The 26343-nt window shown below is 42.0% G+C and overlaps 1 protein-coding gene across 2 annotated transcripts; it reads right to left on the reverse strand.

Annotated features, from left to right (window-relative positions):
* Positions 1–315: 315 nt before the first annotated feature.
* On the reverse strand, positions 316–25480 carry LOC148033696 (uncharacterized). 2 transcript variants are annotated; one of them, XM_087681668.1, is made up of 6 exons: positions 25020–25470; positions 24300–24503; positions 24083–24211; positions 23520–23720; positions 23191–23355; positions 316–892 (listed from the first exon to the last, which is right to left on the reverse strand). In XM_087681668.1, exons 1-6 carry the CDS (start codon positions 25062–25064, stop codon positions 656–658), a joined length of 981 nt encoding a protein of 326 aa, XP_087537794.1. In that variant the 5' UTR covers positions 25065–25470; the 3' UTR covers positions 316–655. The 2 variants fall into 2 exon arrangements, with proteins under 2 accessions (XP_087537794.1, XP_087537795.1); XM_087681669.1 differs by lacking the exon at positions 316–892 and adding an exon at positions 6492–6832 and having other exon boundaries at positions 25020–25480.
* Positions 25481–26343: the final 863 nt, after the last annotated feature.

Consider the following 26343-nt stretch of genomic DNA (forward strand, 5'->3'; position numbering starts at 1 on the left):
AACCTCAACAATGGTATAGATGCAAAAAGACTTTACTCGATTCTTGGCATGGTACCCGAAGCACATGCATTGGAATGAATTACAATAGATGTTATTTGCTATCATGCCAGCTCAGGCCATATTTAACCTCGTTGAATTATGTAATCCAGCCCTTATCATATAATAACGTCCTATCTGTCTCCTAGACTTCTGGAGTACATAATCGGAGATACTAGATATCTAGTTCTAGATATTGTAACTGCATAAACATAACCTGAATCTTGAGCATATTAGAGAAAGCCAGCAATTGACCAATGAGAACAAAGAAAATTCATGAAAGACAGTTTGCATTGATACATCTCTATATTATGTAAAAAATATAAAAAGAATGGATATAACAGCCAGGGCCTCACCCAAGCATAAGTTTCATAGGAGACTTAACCTTCTATACAAAAGCTCAACTCAGCCCTTTGCATTTAGTGCAGTATATCACACAATCCATCATCATGTGGACACTAATGGTAGACCCTTTTTTGGACCTACCGCAACACATCTATATTGGACAGCAACCCATTCCCCAACACGAATTTAAAGCAAAAAATGATGAGCTGATAAGAAAATACGTGGGTTGATGCTAGAAATGGCCACCTGACAGGCCAGCTTAGAATGAAAGATCTCAACCTGGAGCTGTAGGAGAACCTTCCTCTGCATGTCCTTCCACTCCCTCAGCATCTAGTTCAGAAGTCATCTCAGCTACATCCAGAAAGCCCTCTTCCGGGAAATTACCATTTTGCATTGTCAACTGATGATACTCAAGCATCTCCCGTAGATATTGGTTTTCTCTAGCAAAATAGGCATTCTCTTGAGCCAGCCGAGCCTTTTCTGCAAGCAGGGTCTCCAATTGTATCCTTACCTGGAAAACATATCTTCTGAGGACATATAATCTCCTGATGTAAATCATGCCACACTAGAAAAATCTAAAGCACTGTTTTTGAGGTGTGTGAAACCAAAAGCTCATGAGTATGCTGAGACCTATCACATGTTTGATATATCACAATTACTCTGTGGAAACAATCTGCTAAAACACTGTTATTGAGCTCACAATGTCCAGACGTAATATGGGGACTATGCTACGAACTATCACATGTATCATTATTACTCATTATGCTCTGTGGAAGTAATCTGCAGTAACAGATCTCAAAATAGAGACGTAACAATACCTAAAAGAATCTCTGTGAATAGATTGGCATTGTAATTGCAGCAACACCAGCCTGGATTGGTATCACCAATTGTCATGATGACATGAAATTTTGATGCTTTGCTTAGTATTTGATTAAGTTGTTAATCGAATGTACAAATGTGAAGTACGCATGTGATGCACAAGTTTGTTATTTCACAATGACGGGCCAAGGACCCTGAGAAGTAAATGGGTGTCAAAGGCAAAAGTTGTGATAAGTTATATTAGTTAGGTACTAGGTGGTGCCTAGTAATAGATTTTGGCTTAGAATATTTTATTAGCCATTAATGTCAATGGTGACACTAAGAACCTGGCATTAATTAATTAATTAATTAACATAAATCCAAGAGCTAATAAATGCTTAAGAATACTTGGGCAACAAATTGGCCTAGCCAATTTAATCAATGGCTGGTATAATTATTTTTTTGAGCAAGAATTAATTATTAAATCAATTTTTAAAATATTTTTACACTTAATTTAATGAGCTAAAAATTACTAAAAAATGCAATTAGAAGGCTGCCACTTGGCAAAACCATCCCATGCAAGTAGGGAAAGGCTATATGAGGCTGGTGGAGCCTCATTCTAACATTGTGGAGGTTAGGAGAGGAAGAGAGAGAGAGCTGCTACTGCAATTTTCTAGCCATTGATGATCAGCCTAGCCATTGCAAGTTGTCAAAGAGCTACCCCCAACTGATTAGGAGGCCATTGGAGGAAGGTGACATTCCAAAATTGTGGAGGCTAGGAGAGGAAGAGAGAGAGCTACTGCTGCAATTTTCCAACAATTGATGATCAACCCAACCATTAAAGGCTGTCAAAGAGCTGCCCCTAGCTAATTGGGAAGCCATTGGAGGCAAGTGACAGCCCTTATAGACTATAGGCATGTGATAGCAAGTTTGGAGCCCACAAGGGCAAATGACTGCATTTGGGGCTCCTATTGATGGTGGGCTACAATCAATCGGCCATTCACAGCAAGGTGGCATAAATTTCAACCAATTTTCACAATGAAATTCCAATTTTTTTCTCTCCAACTTCCTCTCCATTTTCTCAACCAATTCATAGCTCCCATCAAGAGATTTCAGCCAAATTCAGTCCAACGAGGGTACAATTGAAGAATTTCTGTTACTATGCCCTAATCTGCAGCAGATCTTAGGGTTTACCAAACACATTGAGAAGAATGCTCAGAATTTAGGGCCCAACACTTGAAATTCATCAACTGAAATTTGGGGACTTTAAAGAGTTTCAAGAGGCCAGCCAATCAACATTAAGTTTGGGGCAAAATTTATCATTGAATGAGCAAATTGAAGGCCAATCCCCAAGCCAACCAAGGGGCAAATTGGTTTGAAGGCTTGCCAATTGCAAGACAACAAGATGTATTGAAAATTGAAGGAGATCAAGCTGAATCGCGATTCTCAATGTACTTCAATCTTTAGCAAGACAAGTTAAAGAGATATTACAAGGGGGGCCACTTTTGGAACCAACCAAGTGTCCACTATCCAAGATTAAGTAGTAACATTTGCATTTTCAGTTTATGTGAATTTTGTGATTGCTGTAATCAGTGCTTAATCAAGTCATTACCACCCTTGCTGAGGAGGAAGGTTGGTTTCACCAATTCTTGCTGCAACAAGAACCTAGAAATGGTCTCACCAACTCTATGGGTTGCATGCTTTTTAAATAGCTCACAGCTTCTCATGACTTGTTTCTCGTGACTGCTTGAAGTGACGGGTACGTAGTGGAGATGTGATGGTCAACGATGGTAATGGTTGCAGAGAGAGAGGTGAGCAGCAGTAGAGAGTAGAGAGTGTGAGATGCTCAATATGTGGGTACAATAAGTTGTGTACCTCTTTTAGGTTTTTAGATAGATATATGTAAAGTACAAATGCCAAGGGTGCATTCACACCCAAGCACGTATAAAAGGCACAGTAGCCCTTTATTCCCAATCATCTGTCGGCAGTGAGTAAATCGCTCTGCTGGAAGACCATGAGAATATCTGCAAGATTATCATCTGTATGTACCTTGACAAGCTCAAGGCTGTTGCTATCAAGTACATCCCTAATAAAGTGATGCTTCACCTCTATGTGTTGTCTTAGCATGAAATACAAGGTTCCATGCTAGCATGATAGCACTCTTAACTATCACAATGGAGGACAGGAGTCTCAATAATGCCAAGCTCTCCCACCAAACATGAAAGCCATAAAGCCTCATTGCATGCCTCAGTGGCAGCCACATACTCTACCTCTATAGTAGACAATGCAACACACTTTTGTAGCTTGGAAATCCAACTGCTTCCCCTGTGAAGGTGAATACATACAATAAAGTAGACTTCTTGCAGTTAGCATGACCAATATAGATGTACCATATACCTGCTAGCCATTCTCACCACAAATGCTATGTCAGGACATGTAGCAACCATTGCATACATCAAGCTACCCATAGGTGAAGCATACGAAATCTTGGCCATTTCAGCCTTTTCATCAGATGTAGGGCTATCCTCTGCACTGAGTTTCACATATGGAGACAATGGTACACCAATTGCTTTTATGCGCAAAAGCCTCACAGCCAAACATTCTCGAGTGTGCATACGAAGGCGGCTTGCTCGACCACACCTCTTGAGGAACCCTCCCTCCCACATACCTATTTGGTGACCGATTTATCAAGTGTACGGCTATCATAACAACCTCTGTCCAAAATCCATGAGGTAATGCAACATGAGATAACATAGTACAAACCTTCTCCAAAATAGTCCTATTCAAATGCTCTGCAATTCCGTTTTAGGGGAGGATTATAAGGGGAAGCAGTGAGCTCCCTCTTTATTCCTTTGCCGTCACAAAAGGCCTGAAAGGCTTTAGACACGTATTCCCCACCAGTCACATCAAGACACTTTAATGTCTTGTTGGTCGTATTTTCAACAATGACTGGAATTTTTAACTTATCTAATGCCTCATCTTTACGACAAATCGAATAAACCCATACTTTGCATATGGCATCATTCAACAAATGTGAGAAAACATTTCTCCCCCCCTAGAGACAACCTTGGCATCTTAGGTACATCTAAATTTACCAACTCTAAGGGTGAAGATTTTAATGAAAGCGACTTTCTATGTAATATATGAGCACGCTTACCAAATATACAATGATCACAATAATCAAAATCAGCATACCTCAAACACGGCAAATAACCCAAACGAGAAAGCACTTTCATTCCAATTTGACTCATATGCCCCAACCAGCTATGTCACAAAGGCACACTTGGCTGCTCCGTTATGGTGACAACATGATTATGCACACTAGATACATGTAATGGACACACAAGTGTCACCCTTAGGGCCTTTAGCAACAATCCTAGATCCCTTGTATATCTTCCGTTTGCTATTCCCAAAAGTGGTGGGATAGCCTTTATCATCTAGTTCCCTATTCTTATCAAGCTCTTCTTGAGCTAGAATACATGCCTCACATTATGCAAAGTTAACATTGAACCATACTGAAATGCCAACTGCACATAGCCAATCCTTGCAATGTCACATGGATAGTTGTCCCCCAAGTGAACAATACCATGTCTACCACCATTGTAGTCAGAAAACCACTCACGATGTGGTGTTACAAGGAACGAAGCACCTGAATCAAGAATCCAAGTATACGAGTTATCATCAAAATTTGCAATCGATGACTGTGCACCAAAAAAAGAAGCAAAGAGTACATCACTACCATTGTCACTCTTATGACTGACTACATTGACTTCCTCTATCTTCACACTGCTCTTCTTTGCATGTTGACTATCTTTTTATTCATTCCTGTTATCATTAATATTTTTGCCCTTGCCCTTCGCTTTCTTCCACTTAAAGCAATTCCGCTTGAAATGCCCTTTCTTGCCACAATGATGGCACTCTACATTTTTCCCGTGAGACTTGCTGCGTGCTTTATTTTAAGAATTACCCTTCTATCGAGATATGCTTCTAGTATGCAATGCATTGGAAGACTTGTTTGCTGAATTATTTTGCCTATGTAGCTCTTCCATAAGTAAAGACCTCTCCACATCTAAATATAACAGCATGGCATTGGAGTTACTCATTGCTGTCCTAAAAGTGTCCCAACTTTCAAGCAAAGTGCATAGCAAAAATGTTGCCTTGAACTCCTCACCAACGTGGAATCCCAAAGTAATCAACTAGCTAAAAATAGAGTTAAACTCATTTAAATGTACAAACATGGCTGTACCTTCCTCCATACAAAAGTCAATTAATTTTTTCAACCAATAAACCTTGCTTACTGCACTTTTCTGAGCATGTAACTCCTCAAGTCTTTGCCACATATCATAAGCAAATTTCAATTTCTCTATGTTAAATAGCAAAATATCTAACTCTGAAAGCTCTATGGTAGAGCGTGCAAACTCATCTAACTCATCCCACTCATCTTGGTCCATGGTTGCTGGTTTTACTCTGTTTGTCTTTATGGGATTCACCTGTTTCTTCTACACAAAGACACTATAGCACTACTTCTACCATATAGTAAAGTTGTGTGCACCCTCAAGCTTCTTCATGTGCAAAAGATTGCTGCTATCACTGCTGCCAGCCATGATTTACAGCTCAAAAGTGACTCAAAAGTCAACAAATGTGAGCCCAACTATCACACAAATGATCAAGGTACAAAGCAAGTACCAACCAGCAATGAAAAAGCAAATAATTGCAAAAATTTCAGATCTGCAAATCGATTTTCAGAGTCATAAAATGTGTGCTACAGCACACCACAAGTAATTGCAGCTGTGCCACAGGCTAATACATCAATCGCATAAGAAAGCCCCAAATTTTAGCTGCAATTTCTGCTCCGAATGCCAGCCAAAATTTACCAAGGATAAACCTTTGAAACAAATGTGAATTTTGCTTGAAAAAAAAACATTGACTATCGAAGGCTGCTACTCGACCTATATCGACCTAGAAGCCACCGCAAAAGATGTCACCTGAGCTGACAAGCACTTGCGCCAACCTGTGACCTACGACACTTGACCTACGGCCAATTGCAGCCTGTGACCTGCTGAAGATTGTGACCTGTGACCTGTGCACTGCCCACGTGACTACCTCTAACTAGAACTAAGGACAACTTGCTGTTGGCACAGCTCAAACTAGCTCCGAGAAGTGCACTTGCAATAACCTTCAGCTCTAATACCAATTTGAAGTGATGAGTACGTGGTGGAGATGTGATGGTCTCAGCAATGGTAATGGTTGCATAGAGAGAAAGAAAGAGGTGAGCAACAATAGAGAGTAGAGAGTGTGAGATGCTAGATGTGTGCATACAATAAATTCTGTACCTCTTTTAGATTTTTAGATAGATATATATTAAGTACAAGTGCTAAGGGTGCGTTCACACCCGAGCACGTATAAAAGGCACAATGGCCCTTTATTCCCAACACTGCTCCCAACAAACAACTAAACTTAGCAATTTCCATTGCCACTCTGTCAGTGCAGGTTTGTTTGCAACCATTCACCCTACCACATCATCACTAGAGCCAAAGATAGTTGTGTTTTGTTGTTTCCCTTTGCCATGCTGCTACTCCGTCCTCAAGCTCACGTTTCCAGGTTGTTTCAGCATGGAGTGCAAGACTACAATTCCATGAGCCACCACACCTAGCTGTAGACATATCATAGAGTTATATAAGTTAGCATAGACAAAGTACCAGTTTTTCCACCTCATCACAGTTTCCCATACTTGAAACACTCCTAAGAGAAGACAAACAAAAATTTAAGGAGGAATCTACTATAGATGCATACTTGAGAGACTTGGCCATGCCCCCCTATGAAGCAAGATGCAATAGTACAGCAAAATCTTTCTCAAATTCACAAATGATAGATTTATCAAATAACCAAGCTACATGGACGTACATATGTTCCATGCTACAATGGTTGCCAGCAGTCAAATTAAGTATCATCTTACACTCTTGAGATTGAAGCAAGCAGCACAACAGTTGGCCAAGGAGAATAAGCTACACAAGCTTTGCCATTGAGAGGTAAACTCAAAGAAGCATTATATTTGCAGATGTCTAATATACTATGAGACTCAGGAAATATACATTGCTTTTCAAACAAGGTTTTGTGTCACAACTCTATAGAAACAGAATTTGTATCCTTTTTCATTAATTTGTCTATATAATGATTTATTAAATTTGTTTCCTTTGCACTAATTAGATATAAAGAAAAGTGCATTGGAGCTGGCCACTAATGAGTGGTCACAGGTTATGGTGGACCCATGCGGTGGGTTAGAGAAAAGATAGTTCACACTTCCACCTATATGGCCCAATTAGGCGCCTGTGACAAACAGTTACAATCAACAAGATGGCATGATCATGAAATGCTTGTACAATGTGCATGTGTGGGCTGAAAGCTTGAAATGCACATTTCTTTGCATAGGAAAGTCACATGAAGATTCTGATATCGTTTTTGCGACATACACCGAAAAAGCTTTCATATGACACCCATATTGGGGAGGTCCCTAAATTTTAGGAGCCTCGAATTAGCCTAAAAATGCTAGTCCTAAAAAATAGGGATGTCATTTTAAAAATAGTAAATTCTGTACTCTGACTGTGCTTACTAAATTTGGTTGTTTCTATTCTTGACAGTATTCAGCCCAAAAAGGAAGGCCATAGAGAAGAGACAAGTGTCAAGACACTTGTCACACAAGTTTCCAAGTGTCCCACCACTTGTCACATCTCATGACATGTGGCTGGGGACACTTGTCTTGTGCTACTCCACTTTCCTCTTTTGTACTAGCTCTTCCCTTTCCTATAAATAAGAGCTCGTTTTTCTTCATTCAGCATCATTTTTCTTTGCTGTAAACTCATGTACAACACCCACAGATAGCCAGAAACTGACCCCATCCATCCCCATCATCATCCCCCACTTCTTCATTATCAAATTCCTCCATATTCCCTCTTCTATCACTGCTGTTTTACAGGACAACAAGCCTGTAAATTCATTACAGCACCTCCTTCTCGGTCTCTTTCTTCCATTTTAGCAACAAGAAGCAAGCCCTATCCATGTACTGCTGATCAACGATGAAGAAAGGCTGATTTCCCCTCTTTCTTCTCTTATATTGTAAAGAAATCAGTTCTTATCATTGCATAATAGATAATGCACGTGTGTTTGTACATCTTTGCATAATCTTGTGAGAGTGAGAATTACTTCTCCTCACTCTCAGGTTGATTGTAATTGAGCTCTTCCCTAAGGGACTTGGGTTGAGCAGAAATACATTCCTTCGGGGGGGGAGGGGGGGAGGGGGAGGGCGGGGGTTGCCCATCTTCAACCCTCAATCTTGTCTCCATTACTTTTACATTTTCATGGCTGTAATTTTGTGAGTAATTTTCATTTTCAGCTTTAAGTGTTCATTCTCTTTTATATTAAATCTCGAAAACAAGCGAATATCATAATTGTTAAGCATACTACGTTGTTCGGGGCGTTTACAGTGGTATCAGAGCTTTGGCTCGGTCCTCACCCCAACACTAGTAGTGCTTACAATTATAAGTTTGTTTGTTTTCAGCCCTTGCATTGAGTGCTTGAGCTTTTTTTTTTTAGAGTCTCAATAGATCAGTCGAGTGCTATCCTTCAAGCCATTCAAAGTCTTAGAGAGGAGAATCAACAAATTCGTGAGTAACTTCTCAAACTAGAAAAAGTTGAGAATCCCAAAGAATTCAAAGAAATAAGCCCATCTGCTTCAAGGAGACAAAGCCATACCAATGAAAGGAGGCGATCAAGAAGTCCAACTACTTCTAAGAGGCAGTCCCATTCTACTTCAAGACAAAGAAAGAGATTACGTCGAAGCTCATCCTCTTCTTCAAAGTCATCTGGCGCCTACTCTGATGAACCCTCTTCTAGTGACGAAGAGTCACACCCTTCTCGTGGAACACCTTATCATCATCAAAGGCGTCAACATTATTTACCCTCGTCTCCATCTTCATTCCCATCAAGCACTTCATCATCTTCAACCTCAAGATCCGGGCATGGACGAAGGCATAAGAAGAAGAAGAAGACTAAGTCACTATCTCAACTTGAAAAGAAGATCAAGTTCAGTATGTATGATGGTTCTCGAAATCCTGATCTTCTTCTGAAGTTTATTCGTCAATTTCAAATTTTGTATGGTCGTGACAAGTATAAAGAAAAAGAAAAGATTAAGTTTGCAGCTTTATATTTAACCGACTTAGCCCATACTTGGTGGACGGGTTGGAATATGATCATGCTGCCCCAAAATCATGGCGATCCTTTGTTCGCATGATACAAAGTCAATTTCTTCCTGTTCATTTCAAAAGAGATATAAAAATGGAATGGGATCGGCTTTGGCAAAGGAAAAATGAGTCACTTGGTGACTATACCAAGAGATTTTGGGAGCTACTTTTGAAGGTCCAACATTTCAAGAAGATCAACAATTCAAAAAAGCTTAGGAAGTTTCAAGGAGGTTTCCACTTTAAACTTCGTACTGCTCTTAATCATTATCATTGTTCTAGTCTCAGGGAACTCATTGACCATGCTGAGACATAGGAAATGGAGCACAATGGTAACAAATCATTCCAAAAGAATGATAAAAAGAGAGTAACTGATGATGAGGAGTATTCAGCCCCAAATGAAGGACAAAAACAGCAACAAAAGCAGCCATCAAATCAAAAGAAGATGAAGCCCTATGCACCTCCTAATGCTCCTCAATTTCGCTCCAATCTATACCCACAAGCAAAGCAACTTTCCGAAGAAGAAAAGCAGCGCTTCATGAAAGAAGGGAAGTGCTTTAAATGTGGACAAACAGGCCACATAGCAAAGTAATGTCCAAACAAAGGACAAAGCAAGGTTTCTGACAACAAGCCTAAGTCGCCAGTGAAAATCAATGCTATCAGTGATGTAGTTGCAAACACAACTCACACTCCAGAGATGCACAAATTATTAAAAGCTTGGGGGCAGTTGCAAGGTAAGCAAGCACTATTCTTGATAGATCTTGGAGCGAATGAAAATGTCATTTCCTTGCAAATAGCTAAAGAACTTGGATTAAAGAATGAAGAGATGGACACTCCGGCAGAAGTTCGCCAAGCTTTAAATGCCGATGAAGATGACATAGTGAAGACTGTGACACCCTACATTGGCAAGCTCAAGTTTCAAATTCAAGGCTACAGTGACGAAGATACCTTCTGTATCGGAGACCTTGATGGTTGCGATGTGATTCTTGGCATGCCCTGGAATCATAGAGTAGATTCAACCATTTTCTCTCAGAAAAAGAAGGTAGAACTTGTGAGAGTGCGCAACGGAAGAAGAACACGAACACAGAGGAGAGAAGAGAGAAAGCAGAGAATGAAGGAAGAAAATCTGCACTGACTGAAATGAATGCTAAATACACTGAAATGGACTGATTAGTCCCTGCACGCAGCCCACAGCGTCAGTGAGGGCACCAGATCAGGCTAATGACGATGGCAGCACCACCACGGGGAAGAAGGAGTGTCGGAATCCGCAAGAAGACAAGTAATCAAGTGGGGAGGGGGGCTGCCAATAAATAGGCAAAAGGGCAAACCCTAACCCTAACCCTAAAATGGGCGCAAACCCTAAAAATGCCCTAAAATGGGCGCCCCACAACAGTGACCAAAAAGTGGCCGGGCAGCCAGTGGCTGCCCACTAAAAGAGGCCAAAAAGAAATACACATCCTAAGACAGCCAGTCAAGAGTGACTAGCCTCCCCCATCATAACACATGACAGACATGTCAGAGCTCCTAATGTCCTCGTCTGACTCAGACTGAGGCTCACAGGCAGGAGATGACAAGGCATGACAAACATGACTGCTAACACCCCCTCTCAAATCCTGGATGTGGCCGAAGGCCGAAGAAGAAATGGATCCGGGGATGGCAAGAGGAATGCCAATGTCGATGAAGTCCGTCGAAGTAGACTGCCGCTGAAGGAGCTCCTCACAATCCTGGAAATCCCCCTCTAAAACACTAGGGGCCAGGGAATCCACAGCCGCATCACCGAGATCGTCCCCCTCTGAAAGGGATGGGGGGTACGAGGGAACCACCGGAGGAGAGGATGGGGGATGGGAAGGAACCTGTGGAATAGAAGGTGCACAAGCGGGAATGGGTGTAGCAATAGACTGCCGCGGAGGACCCTGCATCAAAGAAGGGGAATGGAGCCTGTAAAGCCCGCTCTCCTACCAACCTGTAGATAAGATAGCTCCTGTAAAAGAATCCTCAATAACAACGGCATGCTCGGTGAAGATCACTCGTGTGCCAAGCCTCGTAAGGCCATAAACTGAGAGGAGAGGAAGGCCCAAATCCGGAACATGTAGGGCCTGTGAAAGGAAGCTCGTAGGTCGGTCTGTAAACAAAGGCAATGTGCCAACACCACTAATACGCACCGATAAAAGGTCACCAACAGTGACTGAACCCTCTGATGGACGGAGATCCTGTAACAAATCACCTCGGGGAGTCATATGACTCGAAGCACCACTGTCCACTAACCAAGGCTGCGCAGAAGACACTGCAGCCACGGAAGAAGGATCCTCCTCCAAAGCATGGATATGAAGAAACACTGACTCATGGGTAACAACTGGTGTAGAGGTAGAAGAAGGCTCCGATGTAGATCCATCCGTCGCTCCCGGACGAAGGTGAGGGTACTTCTTCCAGCATTTCTCCTCGGGATGTGTCCCTTTCCCACATTGCGGGCACTTCGGTCTCTCTGAATCTGTGTCAGAGCCTGAAGAACTATCCTTCTTCGTAGCCTTTGACTTCATCTTCTTCTTCTGTCCTCCCGAACCTGCAACAAAGGCTCTAGTGGAGTCGGATCCACTAGCACTGACCTCTCTGAGTCGCTCATCATGCTCCAAGACAAGCGGGGATAGCTCCTCCCATAGAAGCTTCTCACGGGTCCTCGATGTAAGTAGGCTGGTGTAGAAGACATCAAACCGAGGCGATGGCAGCTGAGTCAAAAGAATCATAGCCATGTCTTCAGAAGATATCGTCCGACCGAGGGATGCAAGCTCATCCCTCATATCCTGTAATCGGTTGATGTGGTCCTTCATGGAAGGACTATCATCAATAGCGAGCATCCGCAACTTCTTTTCAAGAGATATCCGGTGGGCAAACATCTTCTGCCGATAGAGAGACGCTAGCTTCTGCCACACGTCCGCTGCAGTCTTCAACCTGTGAACATGAACAAGGACAGAATCTTGCAAACTCAGAAAGAGGAAAGATCGGGCTCTAGAATTGAGCCGATCCCATAAGGCTGCACGATCCATAGATGTCCCATCTGCGGGATCCACCTTAGGCCGGGGAATAGGAACAGAAACAAGCTCCCAAAGATCAAAGGAGTCCAAGATACACTCCACCTTGCAGGACCATAGAGAAAAGTTGAAGCCATCCAACCGGTCTTCTTTGGGCAGCTAAGGAAGTACAGGTACCTGTACAGGGGGTACCAAAGGCTGCATCTTCGGCCCACTGGAAGAGGCTCGCCGAGATACATGAATAGAAGGGGGGCGGGAAAGAGGAATAGACTCCGTATGACGATCCTCGTGATAGAAATCACGCCTCCGTTTAGATGAATGTCGAGACAAAAGCTCATCATCTGAGTCATCAAAACCTGTAGAGTAATGATAAGACATCTTCTAAATCTGCAAAACACCAAAGAAAACTGTGCCAATGCCGAATAATGACCACCAAAAGGGTCACGAACCACCAGAAGAACCACCAAACTCCAGGAAATCAAGTCGCCTATCACCAGGAGGTGAAAACGCAGCTGTGTAGGGCACAAAATCCGGAGGGAAAGTTGCCAGGCACCAAAACGCAGCCAAGAAGAGAAGCGCTAGCTGGAGATGAGCCGCCAGGAGGGAAAACGACCACCTTGGATGCAAAACGCAGCCTGTAGTGGAGTCGCCCAACTGAAAACGCAAGTAGACAGGGCTGGTTGATGACGTGGCAGCCTCTGGAAGGGCTGATGCAGCAAACGCAAATGGATATACCACCTGGAGGGGCCGCCTGGCTGTTGGAGAGAAGGGGGGCAGCAACAGATGATAGGTGTGGTGTCTCTCCAATCGATGAAGACCTCCGTGCTCTCAGTTTGGCGATGATACCATGTGAGAGTGCGCAACGGAAGAAGAACACGAACACAGAGGAGAGGAGAAAGAAAGCAGAGAATGAAGGAAGAAAATCTGCACTGACTGAAATGAATGCTGAATACACTGAAATGGACTGATCAGTCCCTGCACGCAGCCCACAGCGTCAGTGAGGGCACCAGATCAGGCTGATGACGATGGCAGCACCACCACGGGGGAGAAGGAGTGTCGGAATCCACAAGAAGACAAGTGATCAAGTGGGGAGGGGGGCTGCCAATAAATAGGCAAAAGGGCAAACCCTAACCCTAATCCTAAAATGGGCGCAAACCCTAAAAATGCCCTAAAATGGGCGCCCCACAACAGTGACCAAAAAGTGGCCGGGCCACTAAAAGAGGCCAAAAAGAAATACACATCCTAAGACAGCCAGTCAAGAGTGACTAGCCTCCCCCATCATAACACATGACAGACATGTCAGAGCTCCTAATGTCCTCGTCTGACTCAGACTGAGGCTCACAGGCAGGAGATGACAAGGCATGACAAACATGACTGCTAACAGAACTCACCAACAAAGGCAAGAAGTACGAGATCCAAGCTAGAGTTTCTGGAGACACCATACCTATGGTAAGCCATATGCAAGTCTCTAGAGCAATTAAGGATTGTGTTCAATGTTGTTTGCTTTATGTCACTGATATAAAAGATAACATGAAGAAAGCAAGTCGAAGATCTACTCAACCGTGGGCTAATTAGGCCAAGTAGCTCACCATTTTGTTCACCGGTTCTTCTTGTTCAAAAGAAAGATGGCACATTCAGGATGTGCATTGATTATCGAGCCCTCAACAAAATCACTCTGAAGAATCGATTTCCTATTCCCAGAATTGACGACATTTTGGATCGTCTAGGAGACTCAAAGGTTTTCAGCCGCATTGATCTAAAGAGTGGTTATCATCAAATTAGGGTAATACCACAAGATGTACACAAAACTGCTTTCCGCACTTCATACTGTCTTTATGAATTCTTGGTGGTTCCTTTCGGATTAACCAATGCACCAGCCACCTTTAATCGAATGATGGAGCGCATCTTTAGAGAGCATCGACAATATGTCGGTACTTTCTTTGATGATATTCTTGTCTTTAGCAAGAATGAAGAGGAGCATCATCAGCACTTGGAGATTGTTCTACAATTACTTCAACAAAATCAACTCTTGGTAAATGGTAAAAAGAGTGAATTTTTCATGCATAAAATAAATTACCTTGGGCATGTCATCTCTTCTAAAGGGATTCAGATGGATCCTGAAAAGATCAAGATAATCCAAGAATGGCCTCATCTTCATGATGTACTTGAGGTGCGATCGTTTCTTGGCTTATGCTCTTATTACCGCCGCTTCATCAAGCATTTTGCACATATGGCTTCTCCACTTCATGACCTTACAAAGAAAAAGACCTCTTTCCAATGGAAGAAAAAAGAGAAGGCAGCCTTCACAAGGCTGAAAACAACTCTTACTTCTGGACCTGTTCTTATCATTCCAGATTTGGTAAAATCATTTGTGGTGGAAGCAGATGCTTGAGATGATTGTATTGGTGCAGTGTTAAATCAAGAAGGCCATGCCGTAGCCTTTGAAAGCCGCTGTCTAAATGATGTGGAGAAAAGATATAACATTTATGAGAAGGAGCTCTTAGCAGTGGTTCATGCTTTGAAGATATGAAAACATTATCTTTTAGGCAATGAATTCCTTATTAAAATTGATCATCAGAGCTTGAAGTATTTCAAGACTCAAAAGCATTTGCAAGAAAAACATGCAAGATGGAAAAATTTCTTGTCTATGTTTCATTTTCAAATTATGTACACTCCAGGGAAACAAAATGTAGTTGCTGATGCACTTTCTAGAGTACCTCGCATTGCAACTATTACAGTGGCTCATCATGAAGACTTTCAAACGATGAAGAATACTTATGATAAAGATACTAATTTTGCAACAATTTGGTCAAATTTACAGCAAGCAGGTTCTCATCCACATTATTCCATCAAAGACGGTTACCTTCTCATGAACAATCGCCTTTGTGTCACTTTTCCTGTTCGACAGAAGGTGCTTAAAGAAAGTCATGAACCCCCTTATGCAAGGCATAGAGGGAGGGCAACCACTCTAAGTGCAATTGAGCGCTACTTTTATTGGCCAACATTACGAAGAGATACACATAACTTCATTGAGGCTTGTCTAGTATGCCAAAAATCCAAGTATGATAGGCAAAAGACTCCAGGATTATTGCAACCTCTTCCAGTACCCAAAGATCCATGGAAATCTATCACAATGCATTTCATCTCAGGTATTCCAAGAACACCTCAAGGTCATGATATGATTTGGATCATAATTGATCGATTCAGCAAGCAATCACATTTTATTCCATGTCATAAAACATTGAAATCCGCACAAGCTGTAAGACTTTTCATTCAACATATCTTCGGATTACATGGTATGCCTTCTAAGATCATTTCAAATAGAGACTCCAAATTCACAAGTAACTTTTGGCGTGCTTTATTTGAGAATTTGGGAACCACTTTAAAGTTCTCCTCAGCTTTTCATTCTCAAACTGATGGCCAAACAGAGGTGATGAATCTCACTCTTTTGGATATGTTGAAAGCTTATGTTAGTAAACATAAGCCACAATGGGAGAAATATCTTCCATTATTGGAGTTTGCTTACAACAATACAGTGCACTCATCCACAGGGAAAGCTCCAAATGAAATAGTACAGGGTAAAGTGATTCCTTCTCCAATTATTCGCACTAAATATAAGATTTTTGCTGCTGATGAGTTTGCTTCAGATTTAAAAACAGCAATGGATCAAGTTCGAACCACTATCAAAGTTGCCCAAGAGCGACAAAAGAAGCAAGCAGATAAACGAAGAAGACCTTTGGCTTTTGAAAAAAGTCAATATGTCTTGCTAAAGTTTTATAAAAGCAGGCTCAAACAAGGTTCCGGTCAAAATTCATATTTTCCAAAGCTCTCCAGTAGATACTTTGGACCCTTCAAAGTGATTGAGAAAATAAATGAAGTTTCTTATCGACTTGAGCTTCCTGCTCATTGGAAAATACACAATGCTTTTCATGTAAGTTTGCTAAAACCTTACATAGGACCAGAACAAAAGGAACCCATTACTGAAAATCCCCAGAAGTTGAAGAAACAGAGCAACTCTTGGAACCTGAACAGATTTTGTTTCACAAGGATCGAACCACGAGAAGTGGCCTTGTGACACGAAAATTCTTACTAAAATTCAAGAATCTACCCACAACAGATGCACAGTGGGTAGATGAAAAATTCATGGAGAATTACCCAGACATAGTTCAGCCATATCAAGAAGCTTTTCATCTGAGGACAGCTGAATAAAAGCCAGAGGGCTGTCACAACTCTATAGAAACAAAATTTGTATCCTTTTTCATTAATTTGTCTATATAATGATTTATTAAACTTGTTTCCTTTGTACTAATTAGATATAAAGAAAAGTGCATTTGAGCTGGCCACTGATGAGTGGTCACAGGTTATGGTGGACCCACGCGGTGGGTTAGAGAAAAGATAGTTCACACTTCCACCTATATGGCTCGATTGGGCGCCTATGACCAGAACTCACACATATCAGGGTTAGACTCGCACACAGAAAGGATTGATGCCTTGAAGTGTGGGCTAGATCCGCCAGAATAGACAGTTACAATTAACAAGATGGCATGATCATGAAATGCTTGTACAATGTGCATATGTGGGCTGAAAGCTTGAAATGCACATTTCTTTGCATAGAAAAGTCACATGAAGATTCTGATACCGTTTTTGCGACGTACACGGAAAAAGCTTTCATATGACACCCATATTGGGGGGTCCCTAAATTTTAGGAGTCTCGAATTAGCCTAAAAATGCTAGTCCTAAAAAATAGGGATGTCATTCTAAAAATAGTAAATCTACTCTGACTGTGCTTACTAAATTTGGTTGTTTCTATTCTTGACAGTATTCAGCCCAAAAAGGAAGGCCATAGAGAAGAGACAAGTGTCAAGACACTTGTCACACAAGTTTCAAGACACTTGTCACACAAGTTTCCAAGTGTCCCACCACTTGTCACATCTCATGACATGTGGCTGGGGACACTTGTCTTGTGCTACTCCACTTTCCCCTTTTGTACTAGCTCTTCCCTTTGCTATAAATAAGAGCTCGTTTTTCTTCATTCAGTATCATTTTTCTTTGCTGTAAACTCATGTACAACACCCACAGATAGCCAGAAACTGACCCTATCCATCCCCATCATCATCCCCCACTTCTCCATTATCAAATTCCTCCATATTCCCTCTTCTATCACTACTGTTTTACAGGACAGCAAGCCTGTAAATTCATTACAACACCTCCTTCTCGAGCTCTTTCTTCCATTTTAGCAACAAGAAGCAAGCCCTATCCATGTACTGCTGATCAACGATGAAGAAAGGCTGATTTCCCCTCTTTCTTCTCTCATACTGTAAAGAAATCAGTTCTTATCATTACATAATAGATAATGCATGTGTGTTTGTACATCTTTGCATGATCTTGTGAGAGTGAGAATTACTTCTTCTCACTCTCAGGTTGATTGTAATTGAGCTCTTCCCCAAGGGACTTGGGTTGAGCAGAAATACATTCCTTCGGGTGCGGGGGGGGGGGAGGGGGGTTTGCCCATCTTCAACCCTCAATCTTGTCTCCATTACTTTTACATTTTCATGGTTGTAATTTTGTGAGTAATTTTCAATTTCAGCTTTAAGTGTTCATTCTCTTTTATATTAAATCTCGAAAACAAGCGAATATCATAATTGTTAAGTATACTACGTTGTTTGGGACATTTACATTTTGGCTCACTTAATTAGTGATCAATCATCCTATTTAGAGGTCCCTTGATATTTTTCTCGTGGAGCTTAGAGGTATCAAGAGGGACTTCAACATATGCAGAGCCAAATATCCCAGCCACAAATCACCAGCTACTTCAGGCATAGCACACCCCCCTCCTTTATCATCCATTTCATAGTGGGGATTCATAGTATAGAAAGCGTCACACATCAAGACTACCAAGAGACCATATCTCCTAGATATAAATGAACTACCCAAACTAGGCAAAGCTTGCTCAAATCCAAGCATGAGATCATACAATTGTGGAGGAGAGATTAGAGAGCCTATAATAAGGAGAGATTTGAGAGCACTTTTCTTCATCAATCTATGCTCCAAATGGTGGTCATTGCACTCGAGATCTCTCTCCGATGGAAAACACACTCCGACATTTCCCTCAAACCACTCCCACAAGAATCACCAGATCTTGGACTGCTAACCTTCAAGCATTATGTAGATCATTTTTGTCTGAGTTATTGTGTCTTGGTTGTGTTTGTACATTCCATGCTTTCGCAATGCAAGCCACAGCATATCTTCACACACACCCCCCAAAGGTGTGGATGTTGCATGATGACGCATAATGACCACTAGCTTATGTGAAGATATGCTACATTTTGCATGCACAAAACACAAAATGTACGAACACGACTAAAACACGATAACTCACAAAAATGTAAACATACAAGAAAGATACCTCAAAAGTAAATGAAAGTACAAGATGCTCAAAGGTAAAGTTGTCCAACAACTGATGACTCTCATGGACAAGCTGGTGGTTAGTAAGCTGGCCCTACTCCAATGGCAAATGCAACAATCTAGGTCTCTAGGATATACGCCAACAAATGGAGGTTGCAAGCAACAATAGTAGGCAAGTCGCCAATTGATGTGGAAGGCGTGGCAATAATCGATGAGGTAGTAATGGCAGATTTCCCAGTGAGGAGAGCTGGCAGCGGTTGAAATCTGCAAAACAAGAATAGGGGCTAGTGGTAGGGTAGCCTCTTTTTTATAAATATGGATCCTTCCAAAGTTTGGGTGTTTGCTTATGGGACACAAAAGCTTTGGTAATTTTGAGCTTTGGGGTTATTTTAATGAACTAATTAAGGCCTAATGTGTAATGTCCCTATTTTAGCTTATCAATGAACACTCCTCTCAAGCCAAAATTTGAAACAAGAAAGGGATTGGAAACGTACCTCACCCCATGTTTTACCACAAGACACACAGAGAAAACATAGAATGTACAAACACAACTAAACCACAATAGCTCACACATTGTGAATTGGTTACATGTCGTTCATGTATCTCACACGAACTAAGTAACCACAATAGCTGCAAGAAACTCTTTAGAAGAGCACCGGCTCTAATACCATGTGAAGATATGCTAGGGTCTGTATGGAGAACACGCAAAACGTACAAACACGACTAAAAACACAATAACTCCAAAAAAAACAAACCCACAAAAATGCAAACAAACAAGAAAGATAACTCGGAAGTAAATGAATGAATGTGAGCACAAGATGCTCAAGGTAGAGCTATCCAATAACCAATGACTCCTATGGGAGCGGTCTAAGGGAGTAGTTAGAGACTAACATCCACCAAAGATGGATACCAAGAGTTGTAACCACTAGTCAGAACTGAGACCATGCCGGAAATGGAAGGGCAGCAGGTTGGAAACCAAAGTGCAGCAATTTGGAAGGCTGAATCTTGCAAACACAGCAATGTACCACCTAAAGAGGAGCATACCTAGTCATATGCAGCAAGAGAGAGCTGGGCAACAGCTGAGGGATGTCTATCTGATACAAATTGAACCTGCACTCTTGCAAATGCAGGCTGAAAACAGGCTTGGAATAAGTTGGTTAGTGAGGCAGCCCGCTTCAATGACAAACACAGCAGTTTGGGGGCTCCAAGCTAGGTCGCTAGCTGATGGATTCTACAAGCAGCAGCAAAAGACAGGTCACCAGCTGATGTGGAAGGCATGGCAGCAGTCAAAGAGGTGATGACTGACTGCCCGGTGAGGAAAGCTGATGGTTGAAATGTACCAAACAAGGATAGAGGCAAGTGGTTGGGCAGCCTCCTATTCATAGATGTGGATAATGCCAAAGTTTGGGTGTTGCTTATGGGACACAAAAATTTGGTAATTTTGAGTTTTGGTGCTGTTCTAATGAGCTAATTAAGTTTAATGCATAATCTGCCTTTGTTAGCTTAACAGCTTGTCAAGGATCTATTGTAAGCATCACGTCCATGAGTCTTTGCTTGACGAGGCAAAAGAGAAAGACACAACAAAGATCATGGGTTTTCACTTGAAAAGATGTTCACAATATTTCATCCTTCGGAGTACCCAAATCGCAAAGCACAATACTATGCAAAGGGAATGCAACGAGGGCACGCTCATGTAGCAAGGTTTCCTTTTCCTTGGACAATGCTTGTTCAACAAGGGCCCAAGCACCCCTTTACCATCTACTTGGTGTCAGCACCCTTCTCCTTTAGGCTTCACCTTCATCTACATTTTTCAATCTGGAGGTCTTCTCCTTGCCTGGCGTCATGATCTCTTGCTTCGCATTAGCATCCTAGTCTCTGGCGCCCGTCTACATCACCTAGCGTCAATGATTTCATCACTCGTTTATCACAAGGGCTGTCGGGACCTGCGTTTATGTAGCTTAGCTTCTTCTCCATCACTTGGCGTCACTTGTTTATCACAGGGGCTGCTCCTCCTCCATCACCTGGCATCACTCGTCTGTCATAGAGGCTACTGGGACTTGCGTTTTTGTAGCTTGGCTCCTCTTCCATCACTTGGCATCACTTGTCTATCATAGAGGCTGTTAGGACCTGCGTTTTTGTAGCTCAACTTATCCTCCATCATCTGGCGTCATCATTATCCACCTAGTATCAACATCTAGGCTGCTATCTCTACATTTGATAGCTCGAACACTCTATGATTTGCATTTTGCTGCCCAGAAACTCCCCAATATCAAAGGGCTGCAGTTCGCTCCCTCGACAACTGCTGATCATCTTCCACATCTCTGACATCTTCCATATCTTTGACAGTATCAGAGGACTGCGGTTCGCTCCCTCGACAACTGTCTTTCACCTTTCGGTGATTACTTCAATAGCTCACTGCCTGAAGGACTGTGTTTTGCTCCCTTCACTGTGCAAATTCCCATAGGTACTACCACCTGATTCACAGGACATGCAATTATCTTCTGAGCTTCGACTCCACTCTATCAGCTTTTCTTCTCATAGTATGATTCAATGCATCATCACTGTGTTCTTGTGTTTCTGAGTTTCTCCTCTCTCAATATTTGCCATACACACTCTATGTTACTCCCCGCAAGCCCTACTGTCTCTCTGCACTGTCGCTTACTTTGACATGGTATCAGAGCATACCTGTTATTTTTTACAGTGAGTGTATTTCCTTAAGCACAAGTTAGGTACCTTCACTTATTTTAGAGCTTGGGTGTTGCTAGTTTATAACCTCATTGATCGTCATGTGAGTACTATGAAGAGTGTATCTGGTGGCAAGTTTGACTCCCACGAGTTTTCTAAGTTTCTACACAAGTAAGGCATTGCCCATCAACTCATCTCTACCAACTTCCCTACAGAGAATGAGAGTCCTAGAGTGTAGGAACCGGTCAATCACGAATATGACCCCACCCTCTTCTCCAATGGTTCCCTCGTAACCTCCGTCCCTTTCAGAGAGGGACGATCTCGATGATGTGGCTGTGGAATTCTTGGACCCTATTGTTTCAAAGGGAGATTGCTAGGATCATGAGGAGCTTCTTCATTAGCGGTCTACATCATTTTAGCCTGGTCCAATGCCCTCACTGACACCTTGGGCTACGTGCAAGGACTGATCAGTCCTTTTCTTTGTATTCAGCATTATATTTAATCAATGAAGATTTCTTTCATCTGTGCATGTGTGTGTGTGTGTGTGTGTGTGTGTGTGTGTGTGTGTGTGTGTGTCCATGGTTCTCTTCCGTTACGTACTCTGTTAGGTCGAAGATGATGATGATGGAGAAAGGTATCAATTTAAGACTCATTGAGTGTTGTACATAGGGGTTGCAAAAAGAATGCCAAAGTTTAGAGTTTTGCTTATGAAAACCGAAGCATACTTAGTGACCCACCTCTACAATATGCAAGGGTTGATTGTGTGCAGCCTTGTATCAATGTATTCGGATCTATGTTCCTTCTATTCTATAGCATTTCACCTACCTTCTCTCTCTTTTTTCTGGTGTTCCACTTCGGTTGTGCACTCTCACAGATTCAAGATCTGTGCTAGAACAAAATAAAAGAAGTGGTCTTCCCATGATCCCCTTTTGTAGAACTTTCTAAGCCAGCTGCCCTACCAAACAACCTCCAGTTTTATCCTTTCTAAAGTTTTATGTAGAACAAGTTTCGGGACGTAAGGAAATGCTAAAGCAAACAAAGAGAAATGCGAAGGTATGACACATGACAAACACAAAATGATTTATGCTCAATGAAGACAAAGGTGTGTAGGAATAATGAATGATAAAAAGGGACCTCAAAAGTCCCCGTCTCAAGAACAAGGGCAGAGGTGAGCTAAGCCTTGAGAAGTGAGCTAAGAGTGGTCTTAAGCATGCTCTAAGAGTGTGTCATACACAAGACGGATCTGAATAATAATTATGAGGAATGAAACGAGGAAGGCCCACAATATGCCATTTTGTAGGAGATTTTTCGGCATTTGTACTACTATCAAAACTAAAATGCTTTTTTCATAAATGATCCTTTTTGGGGTTGTTCAAGTCTCAATTTCATGCCGCATAAACTCTAATCCACAACACAGACTGACAAAACAAGAAACGATTCACTGCATTTGAATATTTGATCGACCAGGTCCAAACATATATGAAAGCTGCTAGACGATTGAAATAGTATAGGCTGTATATCATCAGCATAACTTGAAAGTGCATGCAATAGATATTTATACATTGTATGAGATCACTTGATTAGCGAATCAGAAACACAAAATAAAGAACTGAGCAGCAAACTTTCAAATCAAATGAATCAGAATTGAGTCTTCAGCATACCAAGTCTTCTTCGTCAGGCTTTGAGCCATCATTGAAACATTCACGAATTCTTTTGTTCTCTTCCTCAAGCTGGTGACATCGGTCCTTTGCAAGTGCTAAATCTGCTTTTGCATCTTTCAACTCTCTCAGCAACAACTTTGCCTTGGCAGCCATGGCCATTGCAACCTGTTAAATACCATTCTATAAGCAAAGTAGAACTAGCTAAATTCCAATAGTTCCTTATCACTCTTTTTCGCTAAGCCTCCCCCAGCCATTCTAACAGAAACATGATCATACGATCAGTGTCCACAAGAAACTTGGGGGTTATTAATAGGACATTTCCACCTTACGTCGCGAGATGCCTTGAGCTGTGTTTCTTTATCAGCTGTTGAATCTCCCAATAAGCCTGCTTCCCTTTGCTGACTAGATTTCAAATTTGGATCTTGTCGTTGATTCAACTTTGAGGAGTCCATTGTCTTCTTTGAGAATAGGCGCCGAGAATCCGATGATATCAGGTCTGTTGCTTTAGTTTCAACAATATTTAGACCCTCCTACAATTTCATAAATAGAACAAGCATAAGCAGTCCTGGTTGCACATAAAAGAATTCTGTTGAAATCAGCTAGAAATTCAAAGAAGATCATCAGCCCACCTCCAACTGCACAATCTCTAAATGCATCATTATGGAAACTACTGCAAGCTTGTTACTAAGTGAGCTAGCTTCTAATACGCAAGTGCTGCCTACAAGAGTTATGGAAATACTATCAATTTGCCCCGACTTACAGCAACTTTGGAAGTCTCTAAATAACTTAATATCCTTACTATCCTGATAAAGTACACATATTCTGTACTTGCCTCTCGCCATTTTTATCAGATTCCAGACACAGAATATATAGCCTGATTATAAGTCCATACCTCTATTGCATTCCCAATAGTGCCACCAATAAATGATAAAGATGACGTGAATGCTTCCAAGCCTTTGTGTAAGGAAGGGGGTTCCACACGGTGTTGCCTGTTTTCAGACGAAGTCTTTACATGCACGAACTGCAAATGACAATACATGACTTGAATAATGTCTGAATAGATTCTGCAACAGAACTATCAAAGAGAAACAAAGACCTATGAATTTGACCTGAGGCTCTGAAGTCCCACATTCCTGTCTCTCTCCTGGCTCTAAATTCGCTGACGTAGATGGAGAATTATCATCATCAACAAGCAATGCTGACTTAGCCTTTTTTGCTAAGATGCTCCAAAAGCTCTTTGGTTGCTGCTTGGTCTCGGATGTCAAACTTTTAAAAGATTGTCTGACTGCTCCTGTGAACTGCTTGTAACGACCCTGGCAATTCAATTACAGATGTAACATTAGAAAAACTGAATTCTTCTTTCCTTGCAACCACAATGCCTTCGCACTAGCACTAGATGTATATACAGCTGTAATCAGCAAACGTCATTATATCAACATTTCTGCTTCCTGTTAAACTATAATGGTGTCCTTGCTTTGCGGCTGGCATTATGTACCCAACTGCAGACTTGTTGAAAGATTTTGCATTTGTGTCACTTTGACGGAAGCCAAAGCAGCGCTTAAGCCTACTAAAGCATGCCAAATAACAACAAAAAGGAAACCTCTCGAAATACGCCGGTTTCATTAGATAACTTCTTCCTGGAGACATCGGAATTTAGGGTTGCATAATCCTCCCCATCATTTTCTAGTCATCGATCGCATCATTTTGGTAAAACACCGAACTTTTCCGCGGAATTAGTGATTCTAATGCTATTCTGTTGATAACTGCCTAAGATCAATATCATTGGTCTTGATGGCGTGATCGAACATGTCTAGGCTACTGCAACTCACCTTATCGTCGCCAGCGATGGCTGTTTCAGGGGAAGGATGTGCCATTGGACGGCAGTGAAAATCCCGATCTGATCTGATAAAGAAGCCTTCGATGCTATTTAGAGTGGAGATAGTCGACGCAAAGAAAGCTTAGCAAAAGCGATGGGAAGACAGATAATCGGATGTCCATAGACGAGGAAATGGCAGGTGGTGGCGCGACGATGGAAGGAACAATGACGCAACAGGTGCGGTAAGATCCGTGGTAAAAGGTAATGAGAGGCGGGTTAGGAGCTTGTGTGCGCGTATGAGTGTGTGTGTGTGTGTGTGTGTGTGAGAGAGAGACAGAGACAGAGAAGGGGGGGAAATGCGGCAAGCTTAGGAGGTGGTTGAGGTCGCTGCGAAAGATGGCTACTAAAAGAACACTTTTCTCTCTGCCTCGAAAAGGCTGGGCCCTCGCTCTTTCACTCTGTGGTAAAAACCACTCCCTGTCTGTCTATGTGGTAGGTAAAAACTCTCCTCTCCTCTCTCTCTCTCTCTCTCTCTCTCTCATAGGTGTAAGGGTGGCGAGCAAATTCTCCAAACTGACCTGGCCCCTCTCGTGCGATGCAACGAGCCCTTAGACTTGGCTGTGGTGTAAGTGCTTATTATTGACGAGCGAATTCTCCAAACTGCCCTGCCCCCCCCCCCCGCCCCCCCCTTGTGCGATGCAATGAGCCCTTGGCCTTGGGCTCTAGTGTAAGTACTTCTTATCATTGATGCGCGAATTCTTTAAACTCCTTGTGTGATGCAACGAGCCCTTGGACTTGGCTGGGTGTAAGTGCTTATTATTGACGAGAAGAGTTTGTCTCTCCGAACTAAGAGCTTAGAGTTAGTCATGTCCCATTACATCGCACAAGGGGGCACTGAGGTTTTTGAAATTTTCAAGTCCCTCAAAACCTTGATTGGAAAGTGACTTCCTAGGGCAATTCTTGCAAGGCTTAACGGGCTTCTCTCTCCTCTCCCCATTTCTCTTTTGTTTTTCACTTGCACTTTTTGTATTTCATCCTTTAACCATGCATGTTCGTGGTGCGAACTCCATGCAACAAATGCAAACAATGCTAAACTTGAGACTGATTACACACCAAATGGTGGACGCCCAACCCTTACCCAATGTTTAGGCATGCAATTTTTGAATTTGGGCATGGACATGGGCATAAACTCTTTACACACTAAAATGACACATTTTTTGCAAAAAAGTTAAAAATAATATGTTTATAAAATCTTGGATTGGTTGCAAATGCAAAAAAGTACACCCTTGTCTGTGACTTTATAAACTAGGCGAGGGAGACTCCTCGTCCAAAAGTGG

The sequence above is a fragment of the Lygodium microphyllum genome, chromosome 7 (assembly GCF_053477565.2).
Source record: "Lygodium microphyllum isolate KBCC chromosome 7, Lygodium_microphyllum_v1.1.10, whole genome shotgun sequence".
Classification (NCBI taxonomy): domain Eukaryota; kingdom Viridiplantae; phylum Streptophyta; class Polypodiopsida; order Schizaeales; family Lygodiaceae; genus Lygodium; species Lygodium microphyllum.